The sequence below is a fragment of the Anser brachyrhynchus genome, assembly GCF_964034855.1.
Source record: "Anser brachyrhynchus genome assembly, chromosome: 18".
NCBI classification, from domain to species: Eukaryota; Metazoa; Chordata; class Aves; order Anseriformes; family Anatidae; genus Anser; species Anser brachyrhynchus.
The window spans coordinates 11,944,039-11,959,823 of NC_137711.1; the positions used below are offsets into that span (position 1 = coordinate 11,944,039).

The 15,785-nt window shown below is 43.9% G+C and overlaps 1 protein-coding gene across 6 annotated transcripts in view; it reads right to left on the reverse strand.

Moving 5' to 3' along the window:
* DNAH9 (dynein axonemal heavy chain 9) overlaps positions 1-15,785 on the reverse strand; it is a 210,146-nt gene that overhangs the window by 50,241 nt on the left and 144,120 nt on the right. For 5 of the 6 annotated variants that reach the window (XM_080560625.1, XM_080560623.1, XM_080560622.1 and 2 more), the window contains 3 exons: positions 11,644-11,837; positions 5,296-5,444; positions 1,946-2,073 (listed from right to left, as the gene is read on the reverse strand). In XM_080560625.1, coding sequence (XP_080416751.1) covers positions 1,946-2,073; positions 5,296-5,444; positions 11,644-11,837 — 471 coding nt within the window. The remainder of the gene's footprint in view (positions 1-1,945; positions 2,074-5,295; positions 5,445-11,643; positions 11,838-15,785) is intronic. The other variant, XM_080560627.1, reaches the window with a different exon arrangement.

Consider the following 15,785-nt stretch of genomic DNA (forward strand, 5'->3'; position numbering starts at 1 on the left):
TCTGTCCTGAGAGTGAACCAACGCACGACACCCACCTCCCCGTGGGGCCCTGCCTGGATTGCTCAGAAGGTTGGTGACTACGAGAACACGAAGAAAGAGCTCTGATCTCTGTTTTGAATCAGTCTTGTCTACATTACTTTCTGCTAAACCAATCACAACATTGTACTAGGATGTCTATGTGTATGAAGTTTTATCAGTTTTGTGACCACAGCAGAGAAAATCCCAGGTGACTGACTGACCCCAGCGAGACCCAGCGCTGGCGTCCAGCAGCCTGTCCTCGCCACCACTGCCATGCCCCCTGAGTTTGCCTCATGCAGTTTGCTTCAAAACCTGCCAGCAGCCAGCTGCATTAAACTCTTCTGTCAGCTCCCAGGGGAGCCTGTCTGCTCTGTGCCACTGGAGATAGTCACACTTGGCAGGTGTTGCTGGAAAGCCAGTTAGCTCGACCATCAAAATCCTTCTTTCATACAAATCTCATTTCTGCAGCTCTTCTGATTGAACATTCAGTGTCCACTGAGACCTTTTACTGATTGCTCTGCCTGCCAGAGATGTGAATGGGTGAAACAAAAACACTGAGGCCCACACTACTCATCTGCTAGCACTGAATCAACAGACATGGTCACTGACGTTAAAAGAGATCCTATACAGCAACTACTCCCCATTAGAGGGGAAAAAAGAGAGAAGAGAAGAGAGAGTAGAGAAGAAGAGAAGAGAAGAGAAGGAGAAGAGAAGAGAGAGAAGAGAAGAGGAAAGAGAGAGAGAAGAGAAGAGAGAGAAGAGAAGAGAAGAGAAGAGAAGAGAAGAGAGAAGAGAAGAGAAGAGAACGAGAAGAGAAGAGAAGAGAAGAGAAGAGAAGAGAAGAGAGAAGAGAAGAGAAGAGAGAGAAGAGAAGAGAAGAGAAGAGAAGAGAAGAGAAGAGAAGAGAAGAGAAGAGAAGAGAAGAGAAGAGAAGAGAAGAAGAGAAGAGAAGAGAAGAGAAGAGAAGAGAAGAGAAAGAAGAAGAGAAGAGAAGAGATGTTCACTTTGCAGTACTGAATGGAAGACATTTTATAAAGCTGCTTAGTTTCACCACCATCTCAAAGGCGGAGGCTAGCATTGCAGCTGTCTATGTTAAGAGCTCTGGAAAAGCTCAGAATTGTCTGCCTTGGAGGAAGCTTGCAGCAAGAGCATGAAGAAAGATCAAAATATCAGTGGCATTAATTTAAATCAAAATCAGGCCCGTAGGCTCAGATCAGGACTCAAGCATTGTCTTAACCTAAACCTTATACAAACAATTCAGTGATAATAAATGTTTATAAAATCCACATCAAGGAAATCAAAGGGATTCCCAAGACCTGCAAAGAAAGCTGGTATCACTGATTGCATATTAGCAAACGCAAAGCACTCACAGAATAAGTGACTCCAGAGAGCACGTGGTGAGACAGAACTCCCCTTGCACCCTAAAACACTTTGGCAACATTTTGCGGAGGTTCTGAAGACGGCTTTAAGCATCTACCTGTTTTGGGATGCATAAGGCAACAGCTCCACTGCAGACAGCCTCTGCCTTTCCTGCGGCAGAGCACACGTTCTTTTTGCTCATTTAAATACATTGCAGGTTTTGAACGGTCAAAAGAGAACCCATCTAACAGCTCTCAGGAACAGCTCTTAATGTATTTGTGGAGCAATTAAAACCACAGTCAGGTGTAGCACAACCTTCTCTCAGAGGACTCCCTGCAACTACACACTCCATTGAGGGCTCAAGAGCAAGAGAACCAAGATAAAGTCTGATAAAAACAATAGATAACAGCAAGAAACAGGTGGAAACTGGCAGTTTTGAACATGCAGATAATGCTTTGTCCCATCCCCCACCAGACTGGCATGATAGCCAGCCCTTGTTAATTCGATCAGTGCCAACAGTGCCAAGGAACCCGGGAGGATGGCAGAGCTGTTTCCAAAGACACCGTACCTGAAGGATGACCCAGTGACCCTCCTTTGCAGCCAAATCTAGAGCTTGTTCAGCAACTACCTCTTGACCTTGTCCAAGGGAGACATTGTGGAAATTCCTGTTGTTAAATGTGTAACCAAGTTTTTTCCCTAAAAAAAAAAAAAAAAAAAAAAAAAAAAAAGCAATGTTCAGCACTTTTTAACTGGAATGGCATGCAGCACAGCTGAGCTCAGGCAGCAGCAGCCTGGCTGAGTTCAGCCTTATCAAAAACCCTCACAGAAGAGCTATCACACTTCTTACAAGAGTTATCTTGTCTCTCACACACTCCTTGCCAAAGCACTGAAAACAGCAGTGGCTTCTTCCAAACTACTTTTAATTGCAGAGCAGCATCAACACAAAGGTACATTATTACAAAGTGCCTCTTGTTTAAAGAACACTATTCCCCTGCAACCTTGTATAAAAACATATTTTACAGTGGTAGAAATTAAAATCATTTCCTGCTGATTAAATAGTCTTTGAACAAGATATCGTTCAGTGGGGAAATGTGCCACGAGAATGCATGCTCAAACCAGCAGTGAGGTTAGGAACCCTTTTGGTTTTGAGCAGGCAGCAGAAACAAAATCTGTGTGAGAGTCTTGTGACCTAGACCAAGGCTCCCAGGTTTCTCAGATTTAGGAATCAGCCACCCTTCTGTTTTCATCTTGGATTTTGGCTGTGTGTAGATGCCACCAGTTGTACCACTATGCTTGTAGGAAGGCCCATGGCTGGCGGGCTGCAGCAGAGCCCATCAGAAAGGGTGCTCCAGGACCTGCAGGACCACTGCAGACCATCTCATGCACCGGGGCCCACACAGTGCATGGTGGGAACCCCAAAGACCATATATTTTAATATGCTGCTCTGTAGGAAGGATTGCAGCTATTTAGTGTTTCTTCATTTTGTCCCTGATGCTCCTCTGGGCTCCTCCTTTGGAGGATGAGGACTGCGTTTTGCTCCCGCAGGGAAGCAACCCCACAAACGTCCACGCTGGCACCACGCAGTGTGGCAGGATGCATTCAGCACAGCCAGGGAGCCCCCATGTGCTGATCTCTTGGCGTTGACTACACGTATCTCTACAGGCAGACAGCACACGCACCCTTAATTCCTGCTGAAAGCAGATAAGTTTTATAGTAAAACAAGGAAAAGATTTGTCTAACAAGACTGAGGATGCAGCTCTTGGTACAAGATTGGAAACAGATGGTGATATATAAACATCCAAACCCTTCCAGTTGCTCAGGTTTTCTGCTTAGCCTTACTACAGAAAAACCCCTAGGACACAGCATTACCCATATTTGAGAACTTCCACTATTTCTTTCTCACCATCTCTGGTTGCTACCAACTTTGAGAGCTGCTGATCCACTCCTCACAGAGTAACTCTGCCCTCAGGACTCACCCTCTCAAGAAGGGATGGGGCAAATTTACAGAAGGTAGGTACCGCCCTAAACCAGGTGGTTAATAATGTAAACAAAACACAGTTGTTATTTCCCCATCATGGATGGGAATGGACTGCAGAGGGACACACGGTGAGCCTTCACCATCTGCCTCACGAAAGATGATGCCAGACTTCCTCCTTGCTGGTGGGGAGAGGAGAGGGCACAGGGCAGGTAGGCTGTCCTCAGCAGGGACACGGGAAGCTTTCCGAGACCAACAGTGTTTGCTTCAGGGTCCTCCCCATATTGCAAAGGAAAGGCCCCATGAGAGGGCAGCATCTGGAAGAAGTCATCCTCCACTCAAAAGCCTTATCAAGCCAGACATGCACTTCAATAAAACTTAATGAAGGGCAGAGAAAATACTGAAAAATGAATATGGACCAAACCCCAGCGAGGCAGACTTGAAGGCTAGTGTAGCTGCACTTAAGCAATGGCTTCAGTTTGTCTATTTTTTTCACTTACACTAGCTGTAACTTTTCTAGCTGACTAACCCCAGGTACTCAACTACACATATCTTTACAATTCCGATTAAACCACTTGTGGCTGGATTTTAGCGCTCGATCTCCCGTACAAGAAAATATCACAGGAGAGACCGGATCACCAGTGTGGCTCCAACGGGAAGACAGGCACAAGACAACACCTTCCTCATGGGGTCCCCTTCAATTCACAGTAATGAGACCTGATACCAGGGCAGAAAGAGACCAAAACACAGTGCAAAGCCCAGGAGCTGCCCATGACCAAATACCACCATCTGGCCTGGGACTGACTTGGACATTATTTGGGAGGACCCAGAATGTGCATCACGGAGAGGAAAATGAACCCACAGCTCAAGAATGAAGTGGTCAGCCACCTCTCACCTGAATGATGGTTTAGTTCTGTGTTACTGGTGACTCTGCTGGGGCTGCCAGCCCTGCTGAGGTTTAGTCTAAAGACCTGCCTGCTAAAAACTGGCCAACAGCTCTACTGATCATCTGATATGTAATTCATACAGTTTAGATGTACGTTAGCACTGGGGCTTGACCAGGAGCAATGGTCTTAGAGATGTGAGAAATGCATGACTGGAAAAGGAGAAAGGGAGAAAAGACATCCGATGAGCACAGTGGAAACCCGGAGCAGCCCTAAAGAAATACCCAAGGGTATATGGCCCTCTGCTCCAGAAGGATGGAGCTCCTCTGCTGCAACAGTCTCAAAAGAACTGACTGCAGTGACCTCAATTTGGCAGTGGTCCAGTGAGAAGCTGACCCCATTTCCTGATGTACTGTAATTGCCATGTTCAGGCTGAAAACCGTAATGCATCCACAGTGGAGCTGAGACCTGAAGCAAAATTCTGTATGTTGGTAGCTTCAGAGCACAGGCACTGACTACAGCACTTGGTGTTCCACGGCAATCACTGGCTTCTCAAACAAGGCAATTCAGAGATGCCACTTGGGCTATGAAGCCAGCTGACAGCACTACATCATAACATCCACACCAAAAACCACTCAGGAAGGATGGGATTAAAAACTAGAAACTCTGCCACTAACCAGCAGAATGTTACAAGGAGCTGTTGCTTATTTTTAGCTATCTGACAGCGTATTAGATATCTCTGATGTAAATTATAGGTTGTGTACAAGACCAACTCAGAGATCGTTGCTGTGTGAACCACACTGGGAATCTCAGCATTGCAGGAAAGAGACAAGTTTAAATTAAACTTTAGATGAAAATCCAAAAGTCTTTATTTACAAAAAAAGAAAAAAAGAAAGAAAAAAGAAACAATCACATTGTCTCACAATTATCTGTTTTTACCAGATTACTCCATTATCTACAAACAGATGAGAAAAAAAAATAATAAAATGTCATGCCAAGATAATTACGGAGAAGATAGAACACAATTCTGTGGTATGCTTACAGACATGATTTATTTACCTTGTTTCTCCACATCCTTCAGTGGGTCAACTCCTGGAGACAGGATAAAAAACATTGGGGTTGCAGGTCCTGATTCCTCAAAGGATGTTGCAAAATCCAGGGATCTCCCTACCACATATTTACTGCCAAGCTTTTCTTCTACAAAATCTCTGCCAGAAAGAAAAAGAAATTTTGCTAGTCTACTATTGTTCAGGAAAGAAAGATTCCCCTGCAAATAATTAATTCATTTTAATTTTGCTGATTCAAACAAATGAGAAACTTCATGAAAAAAATGGGTATAAAATCATTTTAGAGAGGGTCTGCAGAATGGGCTCTGGGACCTCTCACTATCAACGTTTGGTACTTTTAACAGGTGTAAAATGACACATGGCACACAAGTATCTGAGAAACGACAAAATTATAAGGACAAACAGTGGGACCTACCCACCCAGCACTGTATGCAGAAGTTCAGTACAGTTCAGTACTGGCTTGGTTCTGACACAGATATAACAGGGAGAAGAAATAGTTAAGTTAATGTATAGAAAACTGCAGCATACTTTGTAATCCACACAGCATTTGAGAGGCAACAGCATTACTTCAGATGTATCACCAAAAGCCACAAAAAGTCCGGGTGATTTAGAAAATTACTTTGTTCTGGAAGGATAAAAGGGAAGAGCCCTAAGAATATCCAGCACATGCAGCTGAGCCTCTGCACGAGAGTCACAAGGAAAAATACAACTGAGCAAACAGGAGCGGCCTGAACAGCAGGCAGCGTATCGAGAACATTCAGGGTGAATTTCCCTGGGGTGAGCTTACCAAAAATCACTGCTTTATAAAAAGATGACACAGTGAACATTGATTCAAAGGAAGAGGCATTATATTCAAACCCCAGGAAGGAGCAGTTGCTTTTATAGCAAAGGTGCATGACTAAGGCCTTTTGAAAACCTCGGTACAAGAGGAACAAAAGCATCGACCAGTTTTCAACTGGGGGACGATACCAGAATAAGGCAGCCAAATTCTAAGAGACCTGAGAGACTCCTTCAAGGACTAGTGAAAGGCAGCTGGAATAGAAATGCCAAAGGGATTGCAAAGAAAGAAATTCCAATTTGTTTGGTACCTCTTAAAAGTAGATTTCTCTGGTTTGGGCACAGATTTGCTAAAGAGCTGCTGGAGAGCTTCAGTCCACAAAAATCTAATGAAGTCCATGAGATACAAAGTCACAACATTCTTGTTCTACATCAGGCCCTGGCTCCATGAAAGCCTTGATGTCTTTCAGATAATGTATTCATAGGAGTGGTCCACAGTATAAGCAGTAGGACTTGTGAAATAGTACCAGAAGAAAAGAAAAAGCATCCTGTTTAGACATATGAGTGGCTTGCAGCTTCTCTGCATTATATGAAGCCATGGCTGACAGAGATCCTTTAGCTGAGGAGTCCAGTTAAGTCCATAACCGTGGCAGAAGGTGCCAGTTGCCAGAGTCCACAGTCATACAACATTGTTTCAAAGGTCCATCCCTCAGGGAAGGACTTGAAGAGAGCTAACTTTGACCTCTTCAGGGACCTAATTGGAAGAATCCCCTGGGCCAGGGCCCTAGAGGGAAAGGGGGTCCAGGAGAGTTGGCTAACATTCAAGCACCACTTCCTCCAAGCTCAGGATCAGTGCATTCCTACAAGAAAGAAGTCAAGCCAGGGGTGCAGGAGACCTGCATGGATGGGCATGGAGCTCTTCGGAAAACTTAAACAGAAGAAAAAAGTGTACATGATGTGGAAGAAGAGACAGACTCCTTGGATGGACTATAGGAACATTGTCAGAGAACACAGGGATGCAATGAGGAAGGCCAAGGCCCAGTTACAATTAAATTTAGCAAGAGACATCAAGGATAACAAGAAGGGCTTCTTCAAATACATCAGCAACAAAAGGAAAACTAAGAAAAATATGGGTGCACTGCTAAATGAGGCGGGTGCCTCGGTGACGGCGGATACAGAGAAGGCGGAGTCACTGAATGCCTTCTTTGCTTCAGTCTTCACTGCTAAGGCTAGCCCCCATGTACTACCAAGCCTGGAAACGAGAGAAAACCTGGAGAGAGGAAGACTTTCCCCTGGTTGAAGAGGATTGGGTTAGAGGTTATTTAGGCAAGCTAGACACCCACAGATCTATGGGCCCCAATGGGATGCTCCTGAGGGTGCTGAGGGAACTGGTGAGCCTCTCTCTATCATCTTTAAAAGGTCTTGGAGAACAGAAGAGGTGCCTGAGGACTGGAAGAAAGCCAACATTAATCCAGTCTTCAAGAAGGAAGACCAAGGCAACTACAGGCCAGTCAGCCTTACCTCTATCCCTGGAAAGGTAATGGAGCAGCTCATCCTTGAGGCCAACTCTAAGCATGTGGATCAGGTGCAGTCAACAGATTCCTCAAGGGGAAGTCAATATTTAACCAACCTGATAGCCTTCTGCAATGAGATGATTCACTGGATGGATGAGGGGAGAACAGTTGATGTTGTCTACCTTGACTTCAGCAAGGCTTTCAACACTGTCTCCCATGACATCCTCCTGGGCAAGCTCCAGAAGTCTGGGATCCATGAGTGGACAGTGGGCTGGATTGAGAACTGGATGGGTGGCAGAGCTCAGAGGGTTGCGCTCACAGTGCCAAATCTAGTTGGAGGCCAGTGGCTATTGGTGCCCCCCAGGGGTCAGTACTGGGTCCAGTGTTGTTGAACTTATTCATCAACGACCTGGATGAAGGGACACGGTGCACTCTCCACAAGTTTGCAGATGACACAAAGCTGGGAGGAGTGGCTGAGACACCAGAGGCCTGTGTGGCTGTTCAGAGGGACCTGGACAGGCTGGAGATTTGGGCAGAGAGGAACCTCATGAGGTTCGACATGGGCAAGTACAGGGTCCTGCACCTGGGGGGGAACAACCCCAAACACCAGTACAGGCTGGGGGCTGACCTGCTGGAGAGCAGCTCTGAGAAGAGGGACCTGGGGGTAGTAGTGGACAGCAAGTTAACCATGAGCCAGCAGTGTGCCCTTGTGGCCAAGAAGGCCAATGGGATCCTAGCCTGCATTAGGAGGAATGCGGAAAGAAGGTGGAGAGAGGTGATCCTCCCCTCTACTCAGCCCTGGTGAGGCCACACCTGGAATACTGTGTGCAGTTCTGGGCTCCCCGGTACCAGAGGGATGTAGAACATCTAGAGAGAGTACAGCGAAGAGACACAAAGATGATTCAGGGATTGGAGCATCTGTCCTATAAGTGAGCTGGGCCTGTTTAGCCTAGAGAAGAGGAGATTGAGAGGGGATCTCATCAATCCCTACAAATACCTGAGGGGACAACATAAAGAGGCTGGGGCCAAACTCTTCTCAGTGGTGGCCAGTGATAGGCCAAGGGGTAACGGGTATAAATTGAACCACAGGAGGTTTCATCACCATATGAGGGAGAACTTCTTTATGGTTTGGGTGACAGAGCACTGGAACAGGCTGCCCAGAGAGGCTGTGGAATCTCCTTCTTTGGAGATATTCAAAACCTGCCTGGATGCCATCCTGCTCAATGTGCTCTAGGTGATCCTGCTTGAGCAGGGTGGTTGGACTAGGTGATCTCTGGAGGTCCCTTCCAACCTTACCCATTCCGTGATTCTGTGATTCTGTGAAATTACACCCTGCCAGCTGCTGGACTGATCTAACCTCATTGTGCATGTGGAAGCATGGTAGCACAAGGTGTTGCAACAAGCCCCTTGCTGATGTTCTTCAGTAAGACTGAAGTGTGAAATAGGTCTTTACACTTGGAATTCCTTCTTGAGAAAGTTAAGGTTCTTGGTGATGGACAGTAGAGCACTGACCTCACCTATGCTCTGCAGAGTGAGTCAGGACAAGAGTGGTTTCTCCTGATGGCTCCTTAAACCTAGAGAATAAAACACCCTACAATAATATCCCCAGGGACCTGCTAAGCAGAGTGACTGAAAAATCTAACTTTCAAGGCAGGTAAATGCAAGGTGTAGGGAGGATGGTAACCATCTCATTTTAGATAGCAAATAGCTTTCTAGACCATCTGCATGATGCTGGTACATATGACATGAGACACAAAAGGTCTTACACCTTTCTGAACAGCAGTTGGAGATGAAGTAGGAATATTCTAGGGTATCTAAAATGACCCTAATCACCTATGTTTAGGCTACTGAATTCTTCCTTCACTCCTTAACAGCATTTAAGCTCTTGTCAAGCACCTATCTTAGAGAGATAGGAAGGTTACAACTATACTTGTAGTGAAGTTCATTGATCATCAGTAAGGAATTTAATGCAAATAGATTTACAGATATCCTAACTGATACATAGAAGGAAAAGATCTGCAAGTTGCGAACTGCAAAACAACTAGTGGTATCCAACGACACTGCAGAAGAAACTCTCAAAAACTCAATGAATTTGTTAAGACACATGATGTTGAAGTGCTACTGGCTAAACCAGGAATGTTGAGGCTGAAGTCCTCAGGGTGAGAGTATGCAGCTCCCCAGGACATTGCTCGAAGGGTTCCCCAGTCTTTGAACAGTCACAGACTCAATACAATTTTGAAGATGATTAGGAAAAAGGGATGCCAGATGACTATTAGCCTTCTGTGTGGTACCTATCAGGGATGCTGACTATTAAATTCAATCCAAAGACCTCTTTTCTTTCCCTACATCAGACTACGAGCTGTTACTGACTGACATGAAAAGGACAGATGAATAGACGTGTGTTTTTTAGAGAGTTGAATCTCTTAGGAGCACCATATTTCCTCACTAATGGAACAATATCTGCTTTAGCCAGACTGCTGGCTGAAGAGAGGTTTGCAGAGTATGATACTTTTAAGAAGAAGTCAGGAAGTCAAAGGCATTTTGACTGTCATTATTACCACTAATAATTTTGCATTTGCTTTGGGGATACAAGGTTTGCTTGCCTAAACAAAAGCTCTTCCTAGGACATTAGGGACTACTTTCTGACCATGTTGTATTTCAAGAAGAATTTTAGTCACAAACATCTACAAAGTCTTGGGGAAGGCACTGTAAACTGTTACTATCTGAAAGTGTTTATGTTCTACCCTACTTCTATGTAAGAAACAAACAAAAAAACCACCCCATATTTAAAAGTTCTTGTGCAAACAGAAAAGCTTGACATAACTCTAAAAATATCCAGCCAAGGTTTAGAATGTGGATTCTCTTACCTTTTCACAAAAGAGAAGTATGAAAGAAATTGAAACTTTATGTTCCAGTTATTTTTGAGCTATAAGAGTACCACTATTTTGACTGAAAGAAACAAATTAAACTTGCTGAAACAAAATATGCACTTAAAAGCTCAGAAAGACAAAAGCTTATTCTACTCAAGCTAAATAACAAAAGGAGAAGCAATGTTTTCAGCTGAGAGAACACATGGAGGGTCCAGCCCCAGATGAGTAACTAATGAAAAAGAAGATGGTTTAGAATGGCATAATTATGATAAATTATAGCATTTGATTGAATAAAATATAATAACATTGACCATAATGAGACTTCACTCGAAGTCTTGACTGCATTTTTCTGTGCATTTTAAAGCACAAACAGAAATGTAGCTCATGCACCGAGTAATACAATCTGCTACATGCACCTGTATATGCACACATGCCAGATGGTGGAGCAATATAAACTATTTGAGAGGCAGTGGCGTAAGAGGCTTTGTAGAAATGTCAGATCATAGACTACCAGGACAGAGAAGGAGAAAACAAGTCCTAATGGAGTGAAAGACTTTAGTTTCTCCTGGAACAAGCATATTGCTTTTGCATATGTTCACGAAGTTTGGACTCGCCTAGTTACCTTTAATATATAATTTACACCTACAACTTTCAGAACTAGCATCACATAAATTTTGAATTTTATAGAAAAAAAAAACAAACCAACAAAATACCTCTATGAGATTTCCCTTTACTTCTGCACTTTATTCTTGCACCTAAGGAACAACAGTCATAAACAATCTAGTAACTAATATTGACCTTAACGAATTCTAGAAGTTGCACTGATTATGAAAAGACTCTAGTGCATGTGTTATGCCTGTATGATGATGCTCATTGCTGGCTTGGCATTTCTGCTCTTCACTCAGTGCTAGGTATACTGCTTCCCTCACCACTGGCAATATCACGGTTAGATCTCCTGAAGCAGGAAATTTCAATTAAATGAATTAAATGACTCTTGCAGAGTTCAGAGATGACTCATTCAACAAAGACCCCTTTATAGTAAACCATTTTGCAGAACTCATAATCCATAATAAATAAATCCAAACATATTCCTGAATTACTCCTGTTCCCTAGAAAACACTGACCCAATGTTGCCTGATAAGCAAGAGCATTACAGAGCCAGTGAAGAAGCGCCCCTACCTGACTGCGTAGGTCATGCGGTCGGGTCGGATGGCTCTCATTATGCACAGGCGCTGCAGAGCTGACTTGTTCTTCCATTCCTGGGGAAACTTCTCCTTTTCAGGACACTCAGATTCAACAAACTTCTTCCACCGTTTTGCAGAACCCTCAATATCCCGATCCAGGTTTCTGAATTCTTCCATAGATGAGAGAGCCTGGAAAATTCAAGGAAGGTCTTCAGAAAAACAATCCTACATGTCCTTGAACTTGAACTGTTTTTCTAACACTACTGGCTGCTCATGCTTTGCTCCATTAGAAAGCCCAAAGCTGGAGCCTGGGAACCACAACCAAAACCCCACCAAGATCAGATTTTGTCCGTTCTCCTTTTCCCAGCTCTGTTGTCAGCACATTGTCACAGCAAAAGATATCAACATGGATGATTTGCAAGGCCACAGCAAGGGGGGGACTGCGGACGGTTTCATACTTGCGGAAGGTACATGCTCTGAGGGTTTTTTTGCCACCTGCATCTTCTGAACTGAAACGTCTCAAGGCTGCCCACAGAGTGTCAGCTCTAAAATCGTGCTGCACCTAACACAGCTTCCCTGAGGCTCCCACCCACATCACTGTGAGGACCTTCCCCTGCCAATGAAGCCACATCTGCATCCAGGTCTTCTCCCCCGCAGCACAGGCACCGCGACACGGGACTTTGGAAGGGACAACACAGGAAAATCTGGTGTCATCCACAATGCAGCTTTCCATAACCCAAAGTGAGAGGAAATCTGCTCTCCTTGTTTCAAAACCAGAACTCAACAATCTCAGGTAGCCAGCACGTGGTACTATGAGTTATCCCAGAAATGAGTGATTTGAATGTGGGCTGGAAACTGTGAGCCTACCTCTGACAGGAGAGCACACCACTGGCATTCCCATGAGCTGCAAGTCTGCAAACAGTCCCCCTGCTGCTTCAACAGAGGGGATTGCGCAGCAAAACCACATCTGATGGTAAAACCTGCCTTTGGGTCTGGGGTGCTGTCTGCATAGCTTGGTGCACGCACTGTGAGAAGCTGCAAAGCCGCTTCGCCCTGCAGCTGAGGTGACCGTGGAGCCACAAATCTCATTAAATGCAAACTGTAAATCCAAGAATTATAGAATTGTTTAGGTTGGAAAAGACCTCTAAGATACAGTCCAACCTTTAAATGGGCAGGTGATTCCTTTGTATAGACATGCTTTGTATAAACACATGTAAGCTACTGTGCTGGTGTAAGATCACTGAGTTTTTTACATGCCAAATACAAAGACTAGCTTCTTGGTGCTACAGGCCTGTAGCAGAAATAGGTAGCTGAGGTGATGTACAGCTGAGCAATGAAGTGCCTAAATGATAATTACAATGAAAATGTAGCTAGACTTTTTTTTTTTTTTAATGTTCCTGCCACTGTAAAGAAGTGGTGTCTATAAATATTACGCAGAAAAGTAAAGAATCCAAATTATCTTTCATACAAGTGGTAGCAAAATATATTGCACTACTTGTAAGGTTCTTTTGGATTTCAAGCAAAATTCTCGCTGAAACAAACATCTTCAGCACATTTTGCATAATCTGAAGCTGCAAGCAGTTGAACATGAAAAGGAAAAGACAAGTGGTGTATAAAAGACAGTGAATGAGCTATTTGCTATAGAAACAGAAGGACATACTCAGAGCAAAGCAGAAGCTTCTTGATGGGCAGAGGTGTTCCGCACCATTAATGCTCCGGCTCACATCCCATACAGCTCTGCTACAGAAAGCAACCGAGAAAGCGCCTTGAAAAATGCTGGTGTCATACCTTGTTCAGATCAACTGAAAAAATACACGCTTGCCAAAGGGCTTTGAAAGTCATGCAAATGCCCTGACAGAACTGCTGAGAGATTGCCTTGGATATGATGCTGTTGCAAATAAGGCAGAAGACACTGCAGGCCACTCTGCTGGAATGGAAGGAAAGCCACACTGTCCCTCTGGAAAGGCTTCCCAATGAGAGTAGGAGAGCAGGGTAAAACTTTGGTCTTTCTAACAGACTGAGTTTATTTAGAACCCTACTTCAACCTGGAGAGTGAACCAGGGGAAAAAGCACGTCAAAGGGGCTCCTTATAACAAATGAGTTTGTGCTTTCAGCAGTGAGAACACCAGTAGATGATGGAGAGAAAGAAGTCACAAGGCTGATCCCCGTGGGTGCCATTGACACGGGACGTTTGCTGAATATTACACTCATAGCATAGCAGATGCAATGGTTGGAAAAATCCTCAGGAGGTTTCCAGTCTAACCTCGTGCTGGGACTAGGTCAGCCATGGTACCAAAATGCTGAACTCTAAAATGAAGCCTCCTCAGCCCCTCTTGGTGCTCTGTTGTAGAGCTGCACTACCCTCTTGGCGAAGATTATGTCAGATCTGAACCACCCTAGCTGCAATCTGTGACAGTTGAAACTTTTATTACATTCACTGCAACTAACAAGGAGAGCTTGGCTCAGTCATCCCACAGCTGTCCTACCAAGAGCTGTAGGCTGCTATGATGCTGCTGCGTGTTTGTCTCTTCTTCAGACTATACAAGACAAATCCCTCTACCTTTCTTCACAGGTCAAGTGCTCTAGGACCAGAGTCAGAGCTATAGGCACAGATATACTTGTAGATACTTCTATACATGCTTCTGGAACAAATCAAGCCTTGCCCAAAGTCACAATTTCATCAGTAACTCCACAAAAAAAGATCAGAGTAGAGCACGTGCAATACCACTCAATAGCTGCAGAATGGACTGACTTCATCTCCATGCCAAACTGCCAGGGACACTGAGAACTGTGTGAAGAAGGGTGTGAGCAAAGTAGTGACTCAACAGATGTTGCTTCCAAGTGTGGATTATCTCTGATGTGGAGAAATTTCAGCAGCAGAAGCCATTGCTCTAAAATCAGAGCCACATCTTGCTTTCTGTGGAAAACTGGAAAGCAGTGTACAGAACATGAGAAACTGAAATTCACCAGAGCAACACCACACATTCTGATCTGCCAAGTGTCTTGTCCTTGCAGTGATAAATATAATTGATGCACCTCTCCTACCTGCACACAGAACAGCAGCAAATGCTGAATTCAGTGGATTCATCACTGCGAGTGCTTATATAAAACATTTTAACATTGTTGACTTCTGAAGTGAGTTACTTAAAATATCACTTCAGAACTTTGGCTGCTGCTGCTGCTTCGAGAATTCTCTTAGTGATGTTAACAAGGGAGACTCTGAAAAACTGCTTTCTTCTTACAAAATGACAGACATGTAATCAGAGATGATAGTCTCTCTCTCTCCCTGAACAACATGTTGCAGAATTAAGAAAGCTCTAATTGCAAGTATAAAGTCTCTATTATATAAATTAACACTAAAATTTTCATTAGTCAACAATTTTAATTGCATTTATTAGGACTGATGGTATTAATAAGATATGCTACTATTTAAAAGCTGCAGCAGTGAAAGCTATCTCAATCAGTAATCTTTCTGTGAATATTAATTGCTTTTCAATACCTGCTGAGATATTTTCCAAGAACCTTAGACCAACAATAATATATCACTGTTTCCAAGCAGCAGGAGGAAAAGCAAGAACATAGATAGGGACAGATCAACCTGTGTAGTAAGGCTATTTTTGTCAACATAATGAAGAATAAATTTGTCAATTAAAGTTGTCATGGAAATGGAGAGAGACAAAAAACACTGACCAAAATAAAATATGAGCAAAAGGACTGGAGGGCTCTAGTTCCTGTCTATTCAACCCACATTATAATCATCTCTGATGGCTGGAAACAGGAGGCTCTTGGGTTTATATCACAAAATAAGACTTTGCCAGCAAAACAGGGCTTCTCACACTATGTCAAAGCACGGGTCATTGTTTTCTCTGAGTGATTTTTCATTCACTGAATCACAGACAATTTGCTTTATCACTTCAGTTTGCTTTGACAGTTTCTCCTCTAAGTCAGTACCAACTTCAAATTGGAGCTGAAATGTCAGCAGTTCCGTGAAGTTCACAAACTCACAAATGCAAAGCCCTCTCTTTCCCCCCACGCTTGTAGGGAATACAGTGAGTATCAGCCATCGTCTTGGAGAAGGAAACCCTAGTTGCCACAGCACAAGAGCTGCTGATGTGCTTACACACACTCCTTGAGAGA